This window comes from Castor canadensis, chromosome 2, assembly GCF_047511655.1.
Source record: "Castor canadensis chromosome 2, mCasCan1.hap1v2, whole genome shotgun sequence".
In the NCBI taxonomy this organism is placed as follows: Eukaryota; Metazoa; Chordata; class Mammalia; order Rodentia; family Castoridae; genus Castor; species Castor canadensis.
In genome coordinates this window covers 202,361,878-202,386,005 of record NC_133387.1, presented here as the reverse complement: position 1 = coordinate 202,386,005, position 24,128 = coordinate 202,361,878, and the positions used below count along the sequence as shown (strand labels likewise).

The window sequence follows — 24,128 nt, the reverse complement described above, 5'->3', positions numbered from 1 at the left end:
AAATCCCCATCATTGCATTGGACTATACGTTATGTAAAGTCAATTAGTTTTTTAGATTATAATGCTAGCTTTTATAAATTATAATTTTCCTACAAGTTGTATTTCCTTCCAGTTATAAAATTTTTTAAAAATTTCCTAACTTTTATTTGAAAAAAATAAAGTGAAAATCTGATGCTTAACACAGTTTCAATGAGCATCTGAAGGTACACCTGAGCTCATTAGGTATGCATATCTGCCTTAGGATCTTTTAGGAAAAACTGTGAAGGGCATTTTTGCATTACTTTACAGTTGACAGGTTAAAATGAATACCGCCAACTTTTCTAAATTTACTATAAAGAAACATTTTCATATTAAATTATTCTGACATCTCTACAGTGGAAAATATTGGTGGATGTAGTCTCATGAGTCTGGATAGAATGTAGAAAAGGGGGAAAATTTACTACACACACACACACACACACACACACACACACACACACACACACACACACGGAGAGTGCATAAAGAGCCACCCAGGACAGACGATGCTGAACATAAAATGGGTATTTGCCTAGTTGTGACTGGCTCAAGACTTCAAAAAATCTGTAGATACTGAAGCCATGGCTTTCTTTGCCAAGGCCATCCAGTTGTTTTGTGACAGTTGGGACCTTAGACAGACCTTCTTACTCTCAAGCATGGAAACTGGTATAATGGAGATTATACCAGTACTGCACAATTGGACTATTCTTCTAACAGGTTAATGCTGGTGTCTATGTAGTTAAAGAATGTCTAAGTGGGCCACAGTGCACAAAGTAGCACATGCTTTATAAAGCTGCATGCTTTTATACACTCTGCTGGACAGAGCTCATCACCAAAATTTGGGTAATGGTCAACACGCCTGAATTTAAAAAGCAAAACCCAGCTAGACAGTATCTCTTCAGTTTTGATGGCACCAATATATCAGTGCTGTCAATTTTCACTGAATGTTTGCCCATGCTGGTTCTGAAACAGTCACCTTTTCTGAGTGCTTGAACTGCCGCCAGTAACTGTCATACATGCGCTTCGTGGTTCTCTCAGGGTAGCAGGTCACCGTCTTGATGTAAACCTTCAGGCTCCGTTCAAGTAACTGGTTAACTTCTCCATAATCGTAGTCATCATACCTGAGACCAACAGGACAACAGCTTCATCACGGAAAATCAGAACTTTCACTTCTCAACGTGTACCAACAGATGTTTATTGTCTACTAATGACACTCAAAAGCTTAAGAATTAATTTATCTAGCAACTATTTCTCCAGCACCTACTCTGTGCGATGCCCCTTCTAGGTATTGGGGATGCACTAAATGAGCAGAAGGTAAAAAACAATCCCTGGTCTCATGGGATTACATTCCATTACAGTAAGAAGGAAAAAAATTCAAAGATAGACATGCAGTATGTGAATAGTGACAACTGTGATGTGCGGTCTCAAAGGAGAGGCAGCGTGACTTCAACAGGGTGGGCCAGAGGCTTCTCAGAGACACTGACATTTGGGCAAATACCAGAAGTGGGGAAGAGCAGAGGAGGGGCCACATAAGGTAGGGGTAGGCAAATACCAAAAGTATTGCTTAAATAAAAAGCATCTTTGTTTGATATCAGACTTCAGTTAAATTCTACTAGTATTTATTTTTCTTAAGTGGGCACATTTTAAAATGTGATCACTCTTGATAATTTATTGTGTAGGATGGCCAGTGGGCAACTAGCATAATTATTACATGCCACGGTAATACAGACTGACTACCCCTTGCTCAAAATGCCTGGGACCAGAAATGTGGCAGACTTTAAAGTTTTTGGATTTTGGAGCATTTTGTATGTCAGGTTTCCAAATGATGGATGTTCAACCTACAGCAATTTTTATGTAGAAAGTTGTATTATGAGTTGATTTCCAAGAAATTTTGTAGTTCTTTAGTTACAATTATAGTCAAGTTGAATGCATTTAAAAAAATTAAAAATGCACTTAAAAAAAAAGAGAAAAATTTCTCTTTGCAAATCTATCTCCATAAAAATCTTTCAAAGACAAGTTCAAAAGGCACATTCTCCAAAAAGCTTTCTTTGAACTCAAGGCTGTACGTTTGCAAAGCAGGCGCTTTATGGCTTGAGCCATGTCTCCAACCCCAAAAAGAGCTTTCTTGATTAGAGCATTCAGTCTTCTTCCTCATTTCATCACTGTCCTCTCAATGCTAGTTTTCTACATTTAAAAGTCATTAATTTATACTGACTGACACTTTTCATGTCAGTGTTTGTATGTGAGCTTACTTAAGTTTCATGAGGGACAGCATCCATTCTGGTTTTGCTTATGCCCTAATTATTATTCCACCAAAAACTACAAAAAAAAATTAATCAAATAAAACAGAATTCATCACAATGATTTAAATGGACATGACACATGTTTTATTTTTATGATTGATCTATTCTTCCAGAATGGATTCTTGAATTTAATCTGATTCTGTCCCCAGTAGTTACTGGTACTTCCCCCTCCTTCGTAAATTCTTACTACTGTATTTATACAGTAGTAAGTACATCACTGTTAAGTTTTGCAACACTATTTCAAAGGAAAATAATTCTCTGTGAAATGGAACTTATTTTTAAAATCAGAAGTCCACATGTATCATTTTCTCCCCACAATGACTCTTAAGGGGACCTAAGTATGCATGTCAGAATCCTCACTTGGAAATGCACGAACTGTCTGTGCACTGCACATACCTGATTCCAAACATACAGTGGACGTAGTTGAACAAGGCCCTGCGCAGCGTGGTGGTGTCCACACCCTCGTGGGTGGCCATCGTGTTGTAGGTGAGACTGTAGACCATCCGAAACTTCTCGTCAAGGAGATGGCCGATGTCAGAGTAAAGTCTGTTCACCAGGGAGAACCCATGGTTTTCCCAGGTATAGTCCTAAAGGAAATAAACTGCCCAGTTATGACATGGACCTTCTCCATTGAAACTATATCTGTAAATATGAAAGCTGGTATGCAAGGACTGGTCTAATTTAGCTATAGTCTGCAGCTTCATGGAGGCTTTCCCCCCACTGGCTGCAGACTGCAGAGATGAGCACTTCCTCACAGGGGCCAGGGCTTGGTGTGTTAGTGAGGAAATCTGACCACCTCTGTAGTGTGGACAGGTACTATGTGTATACACCTTTATTTGAAAGGACTCCAGAAAACCTTGGATACTCCTGTTGTAAGTGTGACCATATCATTTGATTTGCTTCCTGTTCCCTTCCAAAAAATGGTATAGACATCACACAACTACCATGTAATTATGCAAGTAACTAAATAAAGCAGATGTTTTGTTTTGCCTTGGGCGGGGTGACAGGGGGTGTTGAAATAATCACCCACCTACTGGGACAGCAAAGTAGAGCAGGGTGAAAACTAGGTTAGATAAACTCCACTATCAATTTCTTTAGAAGTCTTTTTTTTTTAAATTAACATTTCAACAGTTCACAGGTAAAGCAAAAGTATTTGCCAGGTGCTCTGAAGGAAAGATGTCTTGTACCTGAGCTCGGAACGTTGGCAAGTGCTCTTCTCCTCGTCTAGCAAAGTCTTCATACCCAAAACCAGGGTCTTCGATATATCGAGAGACATCAGCTGTGATAATCCTGTCGTCCTCATAATCTAAGCCAATGATGAACAAGCCAGTGTTAAGGATATTGTTGACAGGAAGATAATAAAACTGGACTCATTTTCCTCCATGTTTTAGCTTTCCATGGATTTCTGAAGTGGTGATACTGATTAGATGGCTCAAATTCACATAAAATACTTAGTTGAATACAATTTTAGTATCACATACTTGGAATTACACTCAGTAGCCCAGGATCAATACAGTAAGTTTATGAATTTAGGGATAGAATACAATGCCTATCTGTGAATACAGTCTAAATGACATCTTTGATGTTTCCAGGGGATAAAGTGGGCGTGAGGCAAGAGGGGAGATGAAGTTTTGTGAAAGACTACTTTGAGAAAGACTGTGTTAACATGATGTGGTGCTCACAGTGGAGGTGAGTTCAACACGCCTCACTTTCAGTTTAGAGGCAGGAGGGACTGGACACCAGGCACTGCCGTTCTTGCTGTTCACCTGGGCATTGGTTAAATAGGACACTCACAGAGCTTCACACCTAAGTCCATGTGCTAATCAGACTGTGACTAGAGGCACTAGGCTAGGAAGGCAAAGTAATGTTCTGAGACAGGTGACTTCTGCATCCTTGATGACACTAAAACTTTACTACTGAGAAACTTTAACTGTTCCATGCATATTGACTTGGGTTAAAGATAATTTTCTTCTAACTCACTGCTTTTTAGATTAATCCACCTGTACAATGACTTTTTTCTGATTTTAACCAATAAGAGGAAATGAACAGGCTTTATTTGTTTTTTCTACTCTAGAAATACACATATATTTCTCCAAAATAAAAGAAAAACTTTGCTCCTATGCAAGGAATATTTTCTTAATAGTTATTTTAATTGATATTAAACAAATCTAACATTTAACAAATATTAAATAAAATAACAAAACTATTATGGTATAATAAAAGCTATAATTCTTTTTTTTTTTTTTTTGGCAGTACTGGAGTTTGAACGCAGGGCCTCACACTTGTTCTACATTGCAGGTGCTCTACACTGGAGCCACTCTTCCAGCAAAATCTATAATCCTTATCTGGACAAAATTCAGAGAATTTAAAACACAGGCACAATTACGTAATCTTTTTTTGAAAGACTACTGACTACAGGATACTTCATTATCATTAATCTTGGTATTTTATGGAAATCTTAGCAGTAAGTATCCTTTTCTCAGAAGTTACCTTCTTTTAAGATTCTGAAACATTTAAATGCTTTTAGTTTTATATATTAAATTGCTACCACATTCTTTGTATTGTAAGTAGTAGGTAAGTTTCTATCTTTATTTAGGTTGCTGCTATGGACCCACAGGGGTATTGACAACAGCAGGAAAGATCAGGTGACCAGGCTATGCACTTATGGGCACGTCTCACTAAAATTCTAACCCTTATTACACAGATGGAGGAGAAAGCAGCACTTGTACAGCACTTCTACATACCAGATACTATGTGATATCCTCAGTATTTTTCTTTGTTTAGTAACACACAAAAAAAAAATCCACTTAAGAAATAAACAAACTGTAAATTACTAATACCATTGTCAGTACTAAACATGAGTTTTTTTTCTACATTATATTTGTGTAGCCGACAAATTTGCCACTGGGAATGGTTAATAACAAGAATAAATATATAATGAAATGACTGCTTCCTTGAATGGTTCACACGATATGACCCTTTTTTTATTAAAATTGGAACATAGTTCCTGAATAAGGACCCAGATTTACTAGTTAACTCACTTTCAAAGGTGGCAGTCCCTGTTTAAGGGTCTAAGAAGGTAGACACTGGGATCATTATACACAGATACACACATTTTTTTTTTTTTGGCCAGTCTAGGCTGGCCTCAATCTTGCAATCTTCTTGCCTCAGCCTTCTGAGCACTGGGAGTCCAGGTATATGCCTCCACACCTGGCCTACATTTTCAATATTTCGAAAACCCTAAGTCAATAAAAAAATTCCTATCCTTCAAGTTCCAGTGGTCTCAAAGGGGAACAGGAACTAGAGAAAAGGTTAGATCAAAAAGAATTAACCTAGAAGGTAACACCCACGCACAGGAAATCAATGTGAGTCAATGCCCTGTATAGCTATCCTTATCTCAACCAGCAAAAACCCTTGTTCCTTCCTATTATTGCTTATTCTCTCTCTACAACAAAATTAGAGATAAGGGCAAAATGGTTTCTGCTGGGTATTGAGGGGGGGAGCGGGAGGGGGTGGAGTGGGTGGTAAGGGAGGGGGTGGGGGCAGAGGGGAGAAATGAACCAAGCCTTGTATGCACATATGAATAATAAAAGAAAAATGAAAAAAAAAAAAGTTCCAGTGGTCTCCAAGAAGCATATTAGAAGCAAACACACATTCCTAATGGTACTCAGAATGTATACATTTTAAAATCTTGGTATACTAAAGGGTTTGTTATTTTTCTTCGCTTGTTCTCCTTGGGTTTTTATAATCAACTCTTTTGATTTTAGCTCCCAGTTATATATCCCAATGACTTCCTAAACTTTACCTCAAGCTATTAACATGCTCTCTTGGTCTCTTGCGTGCTACCCTCTTCTACTCTAAGCCCAGGTTGCAGCACCACAGCACTGGCCCCCTTGGACCTCCTCACCCTCCAGACTGACTCACAGCATCTGCTTCTCAAAGAGCATCCCGAGCAAACAAGAAGCACAGTAGATGCTAGACGTCTCAGGAGCACCTTGACGGAATGTCAATAATACGATAAGCTGCATCTCCTCAGATTAGTAGGGCTCCTCTCAACTATCTGCCTCAGATTTATGTCCTGACAATGCAGAATGACAGGCTTCTATACCCAGCACCCTGCTTTCTCACACCCACATTTACTCAGGCTGGGTGCTGTTTGTCATGTCTTCCTGTAGCCCAGCCACCCACAGGCATTGCCTGGCTTCCTCTCACTTCAGCTCTGCAACTTACCTTAGAGAAGGGCAACAGGAATTCTTTGCCTAGGACCCCTCTATATATGCTCCTCCCCAACAGGACTGGGCTCAGTGCGCTCTTCTATGCTCTGTTTTATATTATAATTATTCCTTTCTCTCCCACTAGCATGACAGTGCCCTATAGGCAAAAGTCATGTCTTATTTAGACTCAAAATCTTAATACCTACCACAGTGCTGAGACTACATGAGGTACTCAATAAGTGCAGGTAACTACAACACCAAGCTTCTTTATTTGGGGTTTCCTGCTGAGTATAATTCTGATTTGTACCTACAGTAGCCTTCAATGAATTAAATGAATTAAAATGGCTAGCCAATTAGATAGATATAACCTTCTATAAAAACCAAAAAGATCATCAGAATGGCAGGTAAGGTAGTACACACCTGCAATCCCAGCACTCAGGAGGCTGAGGCAGAAGGAACGTAAATTCAAGGCCAGCCTGGGTTATATATTGAGTTCCAGGCAAGTCTGGGAGTGGGGAACACATGAGGGGAAATGAAAAAAGGCATTCTAGTTCTTCCTGTAAAACTTCTGAGAGCTATTGGTCAATGCCATATTTAACAGTAACAAACAAGTTATAGCAAAAACAATTCTCAGAATCAGAGACTGGCTAATCTATGATTAAAACTGTAATTTCTGTTTTAAAAAGAAACACTGTATAGATGGATGACTTTTGAAGGGCTTAAACTCTGTATTGAGTTTGTACTACTTTAATAAGATTACTATGTGTTCAACAGTCAAAATTGAAAAGCTTCCTTTCCATTTCAAAGTCCTTTAAGAGTATTAGAAGGATCCTAAAGAATCCTAGCTTTTAATACAGAATAAAGTCATCCAAATTCAATCGAAGAAAATGACCTATACAAACATTTTTATAAAATTTCAACAAAATGCAAATGTGAGAACAACAATACCCTGAAACTGATCTGGAAAAGCAGCTATATAAGAACAATCTCCCCATGTCAAAATAGCAAGTATTTACAAAGATTTCTGCTGAAACAGGATTTTACTTACCATTTTTAAAAAAAAAAAAATCACAAGATTAGAATGAATCAAACATCCTCATCTAACTTCATCAACAATTGGTCTGCTTTAAACATCTTATCCAAGACAGAGTATGGACAACAAGGCTGGACATTGGTCTCAAGTGGCTTGCATGAAGATGCATCAAGGATGTACCGTGCATACAAAGATGGAACTGAAGCTTCCTTGGTTGATAGCACAGGGCTTTACTACACAATTGTGGTGATGCTGGTGTGACAAACCTACTGCTCTGCCAGCCACATAGAAGTACAGCACGCACAATTATGCACATTGGGAATACTTGATGACAAACATCTATGGTACTGGCTTGTGTGTTTACTACACCACACTTCTTATTGTTATTTTGGAGTGTATTCCTACTTATAAAAAATGTTTTGTAAAACAGGATGCTGCATTATGCTGACAGCAGCTTTATACATCTCTACTGTGTCTTTTTTGCATCAGAAGCCACACTGAGTGATCGACCTATACTATCTAGGTTTGCGTGAGTATGATTTATAGCGTCCACGTAACCCTGATGTTAAGCAAGGCATGACTGACTGTACATTCAAAGATGCACCTGCTAAAAGGGAGAGCAGTAGCATTAGGGATGGGAAGGGGAGGAGAGATAAAGAAGAGAAAGATGGAAGCGGGGTTGGTTTTATACATCCATACTAAAGATACTACAGGCTGTTCTGTTGATGCTCTATGAGCAACTAAACAATAGTGACAAAGAAGCACCTGAATGAGGAAATGAATGGAAAGTGTCTCCAGAGACCACAAAGAGGCTTTCTTTCTTTTCCTTCTCAAAGCGAGTGGTCATTTCTTCCTGAGATGCCTCTTCATCTTCCCTTTCTTCCTGAAGCCTTTTCATTCTTCCCATCAAGGCTTCTAGCTCACTTAGAGAATCCACAATCTGTGTAAGATAATGTTGGGTGTTATTAGCGTTAAAAATGGTCAAAACGAACATCATCTCCCTGTGTCACCTCATTCTGCACAGCAGCTCAGGCAGTTACTAAGGCTGTGGGGGAGATGCTGGCCAAATGACACAGACCTACAATTAGGAGAAATATTTTGAAAAGTGTGTCCAGGATAGGCAGACACAGAGAGAAAAAGTGGGTAAGTGACTGCCAGGCGCTGGGGGGGGGGGCGGCAGTGGGGGAAGCAGAGGGGGAGGGAGAGGAGTCTCCTCACGTGATGACAGTGATTGCCCCACTGTGACCACGTGACTACTGGATTGCACACTTTAGACAGCTGAACTGGATGACATGGAAGTTAAACTGCACTAACACTATTTTTTAAGCATTTTTATCAGTGTATATTAGTTGTACAAAATAATGGGCTTCCCTTTCTTTTTTTTTAATTTTTATTTATTTTTAGCTATTGTACTGGGGGTACAAAAGTTCTTACAATATATCACAGTTGAATTCACACCCTTCTTTTTGTTTTTTTAAAAATCTAGATTCCACATATGAGAGAAAGCATGTTCCTTTTCCTGAGTATGAATTATTTTGATTAAAGGTGTTTTTTTTAAGTTCCCAACTGAGTTTTTCACTAACTCCAAATATTCAAACATTTTCACAAATATGATGATTTTGACTCATTTATAAATATAAAACATTTAGAGGTATATGTATTTCAACATGCAAATACAACTGGTATATGTTAAATTACAAATTTTTGAAAAATGAGGCAACCTTAAATTTTCTACTCTTCATTCTGGTAAGAAATAGTTTCCATTGTTTGTCCCAGCATCTTGTAGATGCTGATACCTGGTTTTGAAATTTTTCTAACATTAAAAGCCTATAACCCCTATAGTACATCAATGTTCAGTTGTTATGATTTGTAATAATATCAATTTGGTTTAAAATCCTCTTTAAAGAGGGTGAAGGGGGTTTAAATATGATTGAAGTTCTTTATACACATGCATGAATACAAAATAAGGAAAACTTGTTAAAATCATATTGAAAAGGGAGGAGGGATGAAAAAGAATGGGGTGAATTTGATCCGAGCACAAGTATGGAAACACTGCACAGGCACCCAAAGCTTCTTACCACAAGTTAGACCTTCGAGAGAATATCTCAAGTACACAATACCCTCTGTAGTCACAAAGTGACTTCTCTCTAGGTGTGGTTAACATTAGGAAATCTAAGTCAGGCGCTGGTGATTCAAACCTGTCATCCTAGCTACTTAGGAGGCTGAGATCAGGAGGACCATGGCTCAACGCCAGCCCAGGCAAATATTTTTTGAGAACCCCCCATCCCCAAAACAAGCACAGTAAAATGGACTGGAGGTGTGGCTCAAGCAGTAGAGCACCTACTTTGTAAGTGCAGAGCCTGAGTTCAAACCCCAGTCCCACTAAAAAGAAAAGAAATTTAGAACAAAAGCAGTAAAGAAGAATAGTTAAGAAAACTGACCCCAAAACTGCCGCCTGTCAGGGATGCGTTTTCTATGTTGTTGTCATTAGCAAGATCGCACACACAGAAGCTGTTGACTGGGACCAGCCTGAATCCATTGGATATCTCTGGATCTCGCTCGGGGTTGATGCCACTACCAAAAACAAAGCTTGCCAGAGCGTGGTAGTGTGTCAGGAGGACCACAGCATGCACTAGCTCAGGCAGAGACCAGTTATTCTCTCCAGTCTTCACAAGTTTCTGAAATGAGAAATCAAAGCAGAGTAAACCTGAAACTGCAGAATGTGCAAAGCAAGCGTAGCAGGCTGGCCCACCTGGCCCGTCTCACATACTTTTATAGCGAGACTGCTTAGAACTCTTCTAAAGATCTTTCTTTCACGTGTTAAGGAGAGGGCTTTGGTCAAACAATGTCACACTAAAACTATGGAGCCTGACAGCATAATTACAGTGTGGCTCCGTCTAAATTCCCTTATTATACACTAGATCCTCTGCTTCCAATGCACTTTGTATATAATATTATTTTAATAAAATGCTGCGGGGAATCAAAGAACATCAAACTGAGGAAGGACTTGAAAGATTTTCTAGCAAGATTGTTCATTTTAAGGTATTTTGGAAACTATGTCCCACAAAATCACATGTAAATCCAATTTAGTAAGTCAGTTTTTAGTTATCCTTTAGATACTGTCCAATAAAGACACCACAGCAGATGACAGAAACTGCAGATTACTAACTCACATTTGAACACGGACTTACAAGTTGTCAAAGCACTTTTTCACCTTCCATTTTTCTTGACCCTCCAGCTGAATGATGGAAGCCATTAAAAATAGTAACTCCTCCACCCCATTTTCTCCAAGGGTAAAGTCCCTCAATAAATCCATCAGGATTCTTTCCCATAAGCTCATGTGCTTACTCCCCCACCAGGGGTCTTTCCCTGTCTCTGTCACTTGGCTCACTTCACTGCTGAGGCAAAAACCAAGCTGCTTTCTTCTGCTTTGCTCTCTGTTGTTCAACAGCATATACAACAATGCACAGATACACATCAATTTATAACTAAGAGCTCAGAGGAAAAAGGGAAAATCAGTCAAGTTTTACCAAACTAATAAAAACGTTACATATTTTTATAATCATTACTATAAAATTACAACCATATACACCTATTTTTCTGCTTTTTAAACTTGGTATTTTGACATGTTCATGCTCCATGTGTCTACACTGTCTTTTTTTCCCATGTGGTACTAGAGTTTGCCCTCGGGGCCTTGTAAACTTGAGCCACATCCTCAGTATATTAATTTTTAAGCATTGGCCTTACATTGTGTACATCAATGCACATACCTAACTACACCATTCCTGTACTGTTAGGTAGTCAAATTGCTCCTAATTTTTGTTTTATTTGGTATGATAAATTGCTTCTTTGTAGTAGCTATGTTCATATTTTAGAAACATTTCCTAACAGGATTTTCAGGGCAATGGGTGCTCACATTGCTATGATTTTTTAATAATACTGTCAAAGAACTTTCTAAAAGAACCAGCAGAGTCCAAAAATTCGGCTGGTCTTTGCAGAGCTATCATTACATCTGAAAAAATAGCCAACACTCATCATCTGTAAATTTCTCACCTCAGATTCATTTCCACTTTTTAAATACAGTATAATATGGTTTAATTTTTCACCAAACTTCTGAAGTTACTCATGAAGGTCATGCACATGGCCTCCCCAATGGCCACACCAATTTCTTCATGGTTCTTATCCCATGTGCTCTTCAGAGCTGACATTGTTCACTTCCTCCCGTCTTGAAATTCCTATCTTCCTCTCAACAATCCCACTTTTTTGTGTTCTTTCTACCAGAAGTGGATCTTTCTCTGTCTCCCTTGCAGCCAGCCTCCTCATCTCAACTTACCTTCAGAATGTTGGCTTGTCCTACTCTAATCACAATCTTTCTTTTACCTTGCCCTGTGTTATTTGATTTTATTTCTACCACCTTTATCTTGAACTATACATCTGTTCCTTCAGTAACTGGACATCACCTTGTGGCTGTCATAACCTTCTGTTCTCAGCCCCAGGAAGAAGTCTCAGAGTTGTCCTCCTCTCCACCCTCACATCCAGTCTTGTTCGTCCAGTCACCCAGTCTTGTTTATTCTCAAGTTACTATAGTAACTACTATAGTCTTGTTTCTCTTTGTCTCTGTGTGGTTTTTTTTTTTTTACATTATTTCTGGACAGGGAGCATGGCTCCCGTGGGCAGGCACTTGCCCAACATGCTCTAAGGCCCAGTACTATTAAAAAATATCATCTCTTAGGTGCAGCTCTGTGACTGGCCTGCTTCTAGTCTGTACCACTCCACCTGCAATTTATACTCTGTGTCATTAAGTATGCTTCTATTACCACTTGGCAGAAAAACTTGGAATGATTCTTAATTCTCTATCATTTGGTTGCCAAGTTCTTCCGGTCAGACATCTCCCCATGATGTCATGCAGCATATTTATTTATTTATTAATATAGATGTATAAAATGCATTTTACATAGGATACCTTCATGTACCATAATACTAATATTATACAATACACAAATACAAAAATCTAAAAGGGTAAGAATACACACATACACACATTTCCTAGTATTTTGAAGGACTGTCTTGTATACTCCATGATGTGCCATATTACAACTCTGGATACCATAGCTTTCTGAGGATAAAACACAAATTATGCAATACAGTATTTACTGGGCCACACTCTATGATCCCAGTTCTTCTCATTTTCCCATCTCTCCTCCACATACACATACACATACACCTGTGCATTAGTAGCCTGAAGCTGCTCTCCTAACACTTCATGACTTTTTCTTTCTATGAAATGCCTTCCTGAACTGGAGAGCTCCCCTTAGTCTCCAAGACCTAGCTCAATGTGCCTCCTTTAAAAGTCTTCCCAGCCCATTCTCTCCAGTCATGTTCAAGCACACACAGCTGTGCTATCTATCATTGTCATTACCCACTGCCTCTCCTACCCTAGACTCCATGCACACTCCAGGGCAAGGTCTTTTTCTTGTTAGCTCACCAAAGTATCTGGCACAAAGTAATTATGATATAACATAAAAATACTGAATAGTTCAATCTACCTAACTTATCAAATCAGAACATAAACCTTAGGACAGCTTATGCTTGAAAGGTTCCTAGAAAGATCATCAAGACCTAGTAAGAGTAATCAGATTGCATAAGCTCTATCTGGTTAAACAACTGAGCAAATAACAAACAAAAATGTGTTCTGATGAGGGAAATCAAAAACCCAAAACCAAACCAAGAACACTTGTGTGCATGAGAAGCAGGGATTTAAAATAACTGGCTAGCTAGACTGGACAGTCACCATGTGCTGAGCACAGGGAAGCATGTGGCAGCCTCTGAAGGAACCTGCTGCTCCCATTCAAGCTCATCAGCTCATCACACTCCAGTTTTTATCTATGCGCTACTTCTACAGGCACTTAAGCACTCAGACACCAGCTGGCAAATCGCCTTTTATTTGCAAAATCATTTTTTGTGAATCTTAAAGTTACGAAATGTTAAAACTAGAAGAGTAGACCCTTCACTTTACAGAGGTGGGGGGGAGGGGCGCTGAGGCCCACAGAAGTTAATCAGAGCCCAGGCCCCTGTCGTGCTGGTAAACTTTCTTTGTTCTACCTACTGAACAAAGTAGGTAGCACCACTGAACAATGATCACTTAAGGAGGATAAGTATTCATTTACACTCAAAGCCACTGACTTTCCAAATTTATCTTTTCTATACATAGCCATACAGTATTCGGTATTTTTCAAGTTTATTACATGCAAGTGTTTAAAATTAGCTCTGTGAGGAAAATACTTAACTAAAAAATTAACTCAGCATCATAGTAATCTCCCTTTTTCTTTCAAAGAAACACTTAGTACCTGAATGTGTTCTTTTGTGATCAGCCAGGGTCGGTGTGCTAGGAGCTTATTTATTTCATTAAGGTTTTTCAGTCTTTGTGGTACATATTCCAAACCATTCAACCACTCAGCAATACCTCCAGTCTTTAGAAATTCATCCACGTGCATGTTTATTAAGTAAGAACACTGATGTCTAGCTGCAGCCTAAAGCACAAAGAAAAGAATTTATTGATAAACAATTGTGATGGTCTTATACCACTATTTGTTTACAAATAAATAATTTAGATGTACTTAATAATTTTTATAACCAACAACTTTTTTTTACAGAATCTTCAATCTTTGAAAATGTCATCATAATACTGCAGTAGATTCTTGAATCGATACATGAAGCTGGTTTGTAAAAGCAAGTAATTACCACATGAAGCTAATTACTTTTTCATACAGAATTTGGTATCGATTACCTAGCTATTTTAAGGAAATACATATCCAGTTCATTATGGTAAAGATATACTATATTCTATTTAAAGCACAATAACATTCCATTAACTTGCATTCTAGTAATTCATGCCAATTTGGGCATTTATTTTACCCCCTTTAAGATGAATGTGTATCAGTCACACCTGGTCACAGCACCCCACTTAGTTGACACTGAAGCTTACTGATCCCCTCCTATAGCCAGAATTGGTTTTGCTGCTACCGATCAGTAAACCTGGGCAGAACAGACTTCTCATCTCTGCTTTCTTAGGGTTGCTTCCCAGTAAAGTAACACTGTCCTTCTCCTTCTAGTCTCTGTACTTCTGTTCTTTCTTAGGTTCTGAGCATTCTATATCTAGCCTGACTATCACCAACCTCAAATAAACCTGAAGCAGAAAGTACAGATATAAAGCATGGAATGCTGCTTGTTTGTTGTTTAAAACTTTAGCGAGAATATAGAAAAGATAATCAAGTTGAGCTTGGTAAGAACTAAGTGCTCTGTCCTGGCTATCAGCACAGCTCCCCATCTCTTCCAATTTGCATGGCACCGTGTTTAGGCTGCTCCATCAGCAGCTGTAGCTGCTGTAGCAGTTTCTTTCTACTTCTCTCCTTCCTGCTGCCTATCATCCCAGCTTCCTTCTTTCCCAACCCCATCACACGCTTGTAGATTACATGGACCAGCTGGCCAGTCTTTAACAAGAACCACCTCAGAAGTGCTATATCACTTAATTATTCTTCTCTTATTCAGAATCTCCACTACTGGTTGCTGATACTTTCCTTTTATTTAATCAAATTAGTGACTGTCCTCATGCATAAAACAATGACCAAGGAAAATGTCACAAACAACTGTTTTTATTAATAATGAAAAGATACATAAAAGGACAAAACCAAATTTGTGGGATATATAAAGACGTTCTGGGACAAACATCTTTAATCGTTAGATATTAAATACAGAAATTATTTTACTGAAAATTAAATGAGAAACATTCTGTATCTCAAGTGGTCTAAAATTATACTTATCTCTACACATACATAGACACAGCAGTTTTTTTAGAAGGGACAGTTAGTGAAGGTGTTGCATGGAAACAGGAGGCAGGAGGGCCGCTGGCACCTACCATCACTGCGATGTAGTGCCTGTGTGGGAGGGGGAGGGGCCCGTCCATACGCAACATGTAAAACTGGCTCCGCAGGAAAGACTCCAGGTACGGGGTGTGCAAGCTCATGACCTGTGTGATGTTGTCCAGGCGCCCCGATGTGGAGTACTCTTCTACAAGGAAGTTTGTTCGTTCATCCACGGTGTCTGTCTGGAAAACCTTGGAACCAAGAGATACAAAATAAGGTAACTGTTGTGGCTTAAACATGCCCTTGGTTTACCTGAGTGTAGACACTACTGAACAAAATGAATATTCATTTGAGATTGTAACAGCCATTGGAAGTACGCAGTTGCTTACACTAGAAACAAATTTGAAAAAAAGAAAGTACCATTCATTTTTTGCTTTTGAGGCACAACTTATTATTAAAAAGTTGAATTATAACACATTAAGCATGCAGCTACAGAACAGAGGAACAGCAGTTTCCATGGCTTTGCCAGGCAAGTGAGGAGGAGTTTTCAGAGCTCACTTCTCTGGTCACTGTTGGACCAGACTGGATCGGGCAAAAGCAGCAGCATCTGATCACCTGCATTCACAATTTAATTAACCACTTGTTTTTGCTATTTAACATGAAAAAAACTTTCTGAAGTCTTTTTAGGGACATAGGAACATGACAATTTGTAAGAAAGTGCTAAATGAAAAATCAGTAAGGACAGCAGAATACTGTCCTTTCTATTTTGAGCCTATCATATTACTTACTAAAATCAAGGAAATATACTAGAATGGACATTCTCCTACGAATCAGAGCTTCCACAAAAATAGATTCTTTATATATAGTTTTATACACAATGGCAGTTTGGGCACCACACCAAGACCTGGCTCTGAGGGTGTAAAAAGCTTATTAACACCTTGCAGAAGGAACCAGCTGCGTGGGAACTGATGGGCATGCCATAGATAATTCTAGTACTGGTTTATTATTTATTTGTACTTCAGAATTACAGAATTCTAGACTTAAGATTAATAGGGTTCTTACTTTAGAGGTGAGACTAAATTCAAGCTCATGCACCCAGCTAATAGCAAAGTCTGATTTAGAACCTAGACCTCTTGCTGTCCAAAGACCCTCACTGCTCTAGGACTGCTTACTCTTCAGAGCTGGCTTCCCCGTTCTTCTGAAAAGCTAGCAAAGTATACAAACACACTCTTGACGAAGAGAAACTGAATCTCAAAGGAGATGTGTTTGAAAAGTCCAAATTGTGAAGAAATGTTTTATACTGGTGTAAGAAAAAGTGGCAATTTCACTTTAGTTCATTACCTACCTCCTCCCTCCCTATTCTGTTATCTACAGGGACCAACATGATAGTTAAGAATATAATAGGATCCAGACGAACCCAATGCAGTTAGGATGGAATACTTGTGAGTTTTCACAGGTCTCCCCAGCAAAGTTTCCTGTGTGTAACTAGATACCTTGATGCATTATATATATCTCATGATGCATCAGGTCCTGAAAAGCTCTATCTACAAACATGTCCTATGAAATGGAGCCTCAGGACATCTATCCTAAGAGAGCCACAGGAGGGAACAGAGCACAAGGCTTCTCCACTGCAGTCACCACCCCATCTGCCACTCTCAGGGAAACATTCTGTTCAATGAGAAAGTCATCAAAATAAGAAGACACACTCAAATTTCTAAGTGAGCCAAGAAGAAAATATATCCATGGTTTTCTGACACATAAGAAACTTAAGAGCAAAACACATTTTTACTTCCATACTAAAAATGGAGACATTTTTTGATAAAATAAGGTTCCATTTTTTAAATCATACTGCATGCATTTTAAGACAGATGAACTTACTTCCTTCTCTGGAATAAAGGCACTTGGTCCTCTTGTCAAGGGTTGAGATACTCTGATTCTTTTATCCTGTTTTTTTGGTAAAAAAAAGTTTTATGTATTAATGATGAGTTTCTAAGAAAGTTAAATTAATATACTTTTATTACTAAGGAACTAAAATAAGTAGAACAAACAATCAAATAGGATTATGTGAAACCAGAATGAGTTTTGAGTTTGGGTCAAAGAAAACTCATAGACCATTGTGTGGATGAGAGATAAAGAGACAAACTGGGGTCATGGCAAGGACCCTCAAATATCATCCCTCAGTCATGGTCTGTATCACCATGGATTTTGGTCCACTGACATGATCGCAAACCATTAACCTCATAATAAAATTGTATCTGACAGCATACTAGGTAGACAATATGTAAGCTAAAGAAACAGTTACACTCAAGAGGATTACATGCAACTCCCTGACTTGTGGGGTTTTTCTGAGTGAAGGAGCAATACACATGCTAATAAAAAGGCTTTAAACATTAAGAGAAATGTAAAAGTAGAAGAATAAGAGGAACTGGCTCTAAGAAATGGAGGACAGTCACTCTTCTCGCTCCACTTCCTACTCCACTACTAAATGGCATGTATGAGGGCTACGTTTTTAAGGTTAAAAAGTGTGTGTTACAATTTTTAAATGGAAAATATTTTGGTGTCCTTATTTAAGTGTCATTATAAAGAAACCAGGAAACTTCAAATCAAAAACAGCTTCATTCTCCAGAGATATGGTTAGGCCAGGGATGTCAGAGGAAGGCTCTCTTGCCTTGAATTCCCTCTTAGCCAAAAGAAGAGATGGGGAAAACAGACACTTACTTTTCTACAATAAAAGTAATATTCTAAAGTTCTGAAAAAGAAGCTGTCTAAAAGCTGTAAAATAAAAATCTGGACTATGCCATGTGTCATAAGGCCACAGAGATGGAATGGGAAAACTGAGGAATATGGGAGCTCATGTCCATTGGAAATGTGTGCTAAGCTTGAGGGGCTGCACGCCCACCTGAGCAAACTTTTAAGCTTAAGAACCTAACAGATGGTTCCTTACCTGAAAATGGCCATATCTCTGTCACATAAACCTGTGTCCTGGCCATAGCTGATTAGACTAAGATTATAGACAATCAAAATGGAAGCTGACCTGCAGCCCCTGGCTGGGTACTTGATGTAAAAGTTTTGTGCAGAGTTGAAGGTAATTAGCTGGATTCTCTCAAACCTAAGTACTAGAGTTAATGTGAAGTAATGCATCCTGAGGAGAGACAAAGTGCCACTCAGAAGCAAAGGCAGCAAAACGGTTAAAAGCATCAGCTAATTACCAGAGACCTGCTTCTGTGGGAGAAACCACCCCCACCCCCCCGAGTTTCTATGGATTCCTGGAAAAAGTAATGCCCAATCATGGTCATTTGCCTTCATTCCCTCCCCTCCCCATTAGTAGGTAACTTGAGTGTTTTTTCATTCCTTACAACAAACTGTTATCTAGAGCCTCTAAACCTCTGACTTCACTAGGAAGCAGTTACAAAATAAAGGGGCGAGAGTAGACAGCCAGGCATTCGACAATTTAAGTGCCTGACCAGACACTGCTTTGAGGACACAGCTGAGGAAAACAGGCATGGCCTCAACCCTCTTGAGCTTGGCACACCCTTCATCAATTTCCAAAGTTCTACTGAAATAAACATGTTACATCATGGCAACCTCAAACTGCCTAGGTTTCATGAAGAACTAGGCACTTAGATTATAAAGTGATAAACTCTCAAGAACCCTTGAGGGCTGCATGTGAAATGGATTAACTCAGGATTTCTAACATGGGCACATCTTGTCTACATCAACTAACAGTACTTTCAGAAAAAGAAGTTAAAAGAGGACAGCAGATTTCTTCCCTTTGCTTCTCTCTTTAATTATAGAAAATAAAATTTATTAAATACAATTCAAGGTGTGGTAGAACATGCCTTGAATCCCAGAACTTGGGAGGCTGAGGCAGGAAGATCACAAGTCCCAGGCCAGCCCGGCTGCATAGTGAGACTGTGTCTCAAAATAAATAAATAAATAAATAAATAAATAAATAAATAAATAAATAAATAAATAATTTTTTTAAAAGAAAAAAAATTTCACTTTCTCTATGACTTAATGAACTAGTATGTGAAAAGCAATTTCCTAGATAACTGATCAGTTCAAATGAACGAAGCATTACAGAAACTGAGGAAAAAACTGTAAGTTCAAGGAGAAAAATGTCGAGTTAGTGAAAAGTTCTAAAATAAGAAAATACATAAAATTTCGAGAAAACGGGAAAGTATCCACAATCTTTTAAAGTGTAGAGGGGACTAGTATGATTTGTTTCTAAAGATCATGAGCTGACACATTTATCAACTGACTTTACCATTAAATGTTTGAAATTGTTATTTTGCCGACAAAATACTTTCTGGAACTGGAGACACCTACATCTGTGACCAGGTTCCCCTTTCTTCTTCCTCTGATGGTTTTCTGAAGTCTGTAGGCTGCTGTTGCCCAGCTGGACAGCCATCGGCCACATGAGACTAACTTTAAATAAAGTTAAAAACACAATTTTTAATCATACCAGTTGCACTTAGGTGCTCAACGGGCACCTGTGGCTACCACAGCAGTAGGGCAGTGCTGACATATCCAAGAGCCAAGAGAAGGTTATCAGACCAGACGGTGCTGCCCTCAGCACCACACTGGGCTTTTTCTTAAATCACATCTCAGGGCATTTTTATGCCTTTTTGAAAGTTACTAAAGAGTTACTAGCTTGATGGTCACCCCTACTTTTGTGTAATTGCAGAAACACTCTCAACCAAATGAATAGTAAACCCAGATAGAGCCACCTCCAAACATTCATCCTCTCAATTTCTGCTTACATTACAGTCTTCAGAAAGGTATCGAGGACTGACTCTCTTTCTCCACTCAGTCTCTGTAAAAAGCACGAGGTCTACTCTTGGAGCAAAACTGAGTATGTAACGTACTGCCAACTCTAAGCACTGTCCTACAGCAGATTTCCCACTTTCTCTGGGAAGCACCACTCACTTTCTGCTTCCCAGGTAGCGCCCTCTTCATACACAGCTGCGACTCTCCTGGTCTTACCCTCTTCCAACTCAGATTCACCTGTGTGACTCTGCCCTTCTCAGCCTCCTCAGGAGCCACCAAACCCACTAACTTCCTTGACCACTTTCTTTTCCCCTTCTCCTACATGTCCCTTGAGCTGCTTTCCTCATAAATATCAGCTCTCAAGTGAGTATTTTCTACATGGCTTTCACAAACAACAGTCAAGTGAAAGTCATAGTCACCATATTGGTGGAGGATGGTGGAGCCGGGTAGGGGAAAACAAGAGTCTGAGATACAAACAGGACCACACCAGAGCAAGAAGCCAGGCTGTGCTCTGCCTTTAAGTCTGCCTTTGGCGCATTTTGAGAATCACTGAGACACAATCCTAGCCCCTTAATATCCCATGTTTTGTTAAGTATAAAACCACCAGCATAGCAGTAAGTCTGGCTGAGACTCCCAGGGTGATCTTTTAGGTCTTTGTTCTAGAAGCCAACATTTAAATAGTTGACAAACTATTTAACTATCAAACTATTTGTTGGGAACTGCCTTTTCCCAACAAAACCTTTCAGTCACCCTTCCCCAGCTGCTTCTCAACCTCAAGAGTTTCCTCACACTGAGAAATATTCTCTCCTCACAACTGAAAATAACATCAATCCTAGGGTGCAGCTTTTTGTCTTGTTGAGAAGCTCTGATAACACCTAAAAATGTAAAATATGCAAAGCACAATGCAGAAGAAGGTATTTAAAATTTTTTCTTCTGTCCATTTTCCCCAGTGACAAAAAAAAAAAACCCAAAAAAACCCTACAATAGGTCTGTTTCCCTCAGATGGGACATGAATACAAAAATTGAAGGGCTGTTGTATATGGTGAATGAAAATAACCTGCGGCTGCACTAATTTTGAGGAGAAAAATTGTCCTGTTTCCTTTTCTTTAAGTACCTAACTCTCGGGAATAAAATATTTGATCACACTAGTGAATTTCACACAATGGCCTTTACATCGTAATTCCAGTTGAGCTTCTGTGAAAACCACAACCAGCAAACAAGCCCTTGAGCCTCTAGCTGTACTGTCCATTACAGCAGCCCCTGGCCATGTGTGGCCATTTAAGTTTAAGTTGATTAACATTCAATAAAATTAGAGCCTCGATTGCAGTGCTTAACAGCCACACGTGGCCAACGTGTACATGCCGGACAGGGTTGTGTGAGGTACTTCTGTCGTTATCGTGAGTTCTACAGAACAGCACTGCTTCACAGCCTTGCTCTCCTACTGAGAACGCAGACAAGAGAATGGCTGCAAACTCAGGACGGAGCACTACACAGTAGGTATGTATTACAGTACTTTGCAGAAATGAAAACTGACCTGGAAGTGTAAAAATAGAAAAGTTGGAACATACCACTCTTCAGTCTTAATTTGATGACAACTTTGAAATTGTTCACTAAAGAGGCAAAAGGAAATTATTCAGAAAGTTAACTCAAGTGATATGGGGGGATAAAAGAGAATAATGAGGGGTGAATTCAACTATGATATATTGTAAGAACTTTTGTAAATGTCACAATGTATTCCTAGTACAACAATAATATAACTTAAAGAACAGAAAGTTGACTCAATGTTAAAAAATAAGAGTATGGAACTATTTTAAGAAATTTTAAATATTAGTAACTTTAATTGTGATTTGTTTTCAAGTACCTTCCATAACAGTCAGAATTTGCTTAGTTTTTCCCCACAAAATGCCATCACTTCAATCTAGAAGCCATATTTTCAAGTGTGAGTTTTGTATGTTCTAAGAGGTTCTGTCATTAGTGAACATTCTCTTTCAGAGTCCTTATTATAACTAGAAGTTATGCTTGACATTACTCGGTTGAGAGTTTTCCTGTTGGAAAACAAAACATTGGAAGGATAATATTGAGTTATATTTTTAAAATTAGTTATTTTGACTCTTAACAGCTAAGCTTTATATAAATTAATCCCAATAGAAAATCAAGATACTTGAAAGTTAGGAACTTTTAAAATTATGAGTCTTTAAGAGTAACCAACAAATTACTTGTCCCTAAAAGGCTGACTGCCAGTGAGAATTAATTACTTCATATTAAGCTACTAAATGCTCTAAAATAAATTATTCTTCACTTATCTTTTCTTTAGTTTACTGCATTAGAAAATGGAAAAGCAAAAATCAGGCATTTCTATCCATTACATTGTAAAAACTGCATATGTAATTATCTCTAGAGAAGACGGTATTAATAGCAAATGTGTAATTAGTTTTACATAAACATACTTAGATTTAAAAAATTTGCTTAATGTATCTAAAAATTCTGGTAAGGTGAAATCTGACACCACAAAGCACATTCACGTCATAATTTTTAAAGATGTTTAATAGTGTCAACATTTTTCATATATGCAATGGCAAAAATATCTTCAATAAAAAGCACAGGTTCCAACAAAAGCCAGCTGTAATTGTCAACATGAATAGTAAATTTCAGTGTGGACTCTCCTATTATTGTTTATAGATGTCCCATTTTGGCAGAAACAATGCAAAATAATAGGGACAAGCAAGTGACTCTACTCTATGACACAATGCTGGTGCCATGATTTTCATTCCTTGACAGGTCATTTCAGGTAGTGACTTTTTGTAGAAATTTATGACACTGTATATTTCACAGGGAAAGAGCAAATGGACAAGAGCACAAGAAAACTGCTATAAAACTCTCTAACCCTAAATGAGACAAAAAGATTTTAATTAGATTAATGGTAATGGGTTGGTAATTTGATAAGAAAACTCATCAGTCACTCCCTGGAAGTGACTACCATCCTTAGAAGAAAAACCCAAATGACTATTTTAAAAAGTTAAGACATTTGGAATACCATGAAAAGTGAGTTCTAAGGTCATTTAGCAAGGAAAAAAATTTAGGTCTAGCATTATCTTATCACTCCTTTCAGACTCCAAGCTCTTTAAGGAGTAGGATCAATTTCTAACATCAAAGTACAACAAGGTAAAAATAATAGTTTCTCACATATTTGTTGAATTTGAATTAAGGAGACAGGAATCTGGCTACACGCTTTTCCATCCTTTCTCTCTTTCTTGAATAGACAAGAGCATTTTGTGAACTTTAAGTTCTCAAATTGAATGCAGTCCCAAACATCAATCTACCCCTCCTCTGGGTTCCCATTTGTCTATTTCCTTATGTTAAAACAAATAGTACCTTCAGTTTTCCATAAATTGCTCTCCCTCCTTAGATATCAGTGATATCAGTGCACACTGGGATGCTAATCTTGCACAGCAAAGGTTCCTTTACCAACTTCTAAGTGTTAAGCACTTTCTCTACAGATGTAGAGCTACAAAACACACTTGTTGAATATTCTACTAAAATTTGGGGGCGACATCCCAAGAAAATGAGGCAAGAGCTGTAAGTCTTTGTACCTGAAATTACCACCTAACTTAATGCTTCCATACTAACATATAGCCAATATACTTTTCTACCACTAATTACAAAATCCAGTCCCGCAGAAGTATTGTAAAAGGCTTTATTTCTACATTTTTAAAGGTTTCTGTATTGCGCAATAATAAAACTTTACCTTGGATCTTGGAAGGCTCTCCCTATTAAAATGATATCCCAACCAGATAAGAAAATTAAAATTGGGAGTTTTAGAAAATAAAATTTGCATTAGAGATAACCACAGTTACATAAATCCTATATTCAGTAGCTGCTTGAAAGCTAGTAGTCTTTTTGGAGAAACAAAAAAGGTGCTGAGTGTAGT

The 24,128-nt window shown here is 38.4% G+C and overlaps 1 protein-coding gene across 1 annotated transcript in view; it reads right to left on the bottom strand.

Annotated features, from left to right (window-relative positions):
* Positions 1-24,128, bottom strand: part of Sesn3 (sestrin 3) — a 55,665-nt gene that overhangs the window by 7,914 nt on the left and 23,623 nt on the right. Inside the window, exons 2-9 of the mRNA XM_020186973.2 lie at positions 17,309-17,374; positions 15,484-15,681; positions 13,916-14,098; positions 10,010-10,246; positions 8,334-8,508; positions 3,509-3,627; positions 2,718-2,908; positions 995-1,139 (exon numbers count right to left, since the gene is read on the bottom strand). Coding sequence (XP_020042562.1) covers positions 995-1,139; positions 2,718-2,908; positions 3,509-3,627; positions 8,334-8,508; positions 10,010-10,246; positions 13,916-14,098; positions 15,484-15,681; positions 17,309-17,374 — 1,314 coding nt within the window. The remainder of the gene's footprint in view (positions 1-994; positions 1,140-2,717; positions 2,909-3,508; positions 3,628-8,333; positions 8,509-10,009; positions 10,247-13,915; positions 14,099-15,483; positions 15,682-17,308; positions 17,375-24,128) is intronic.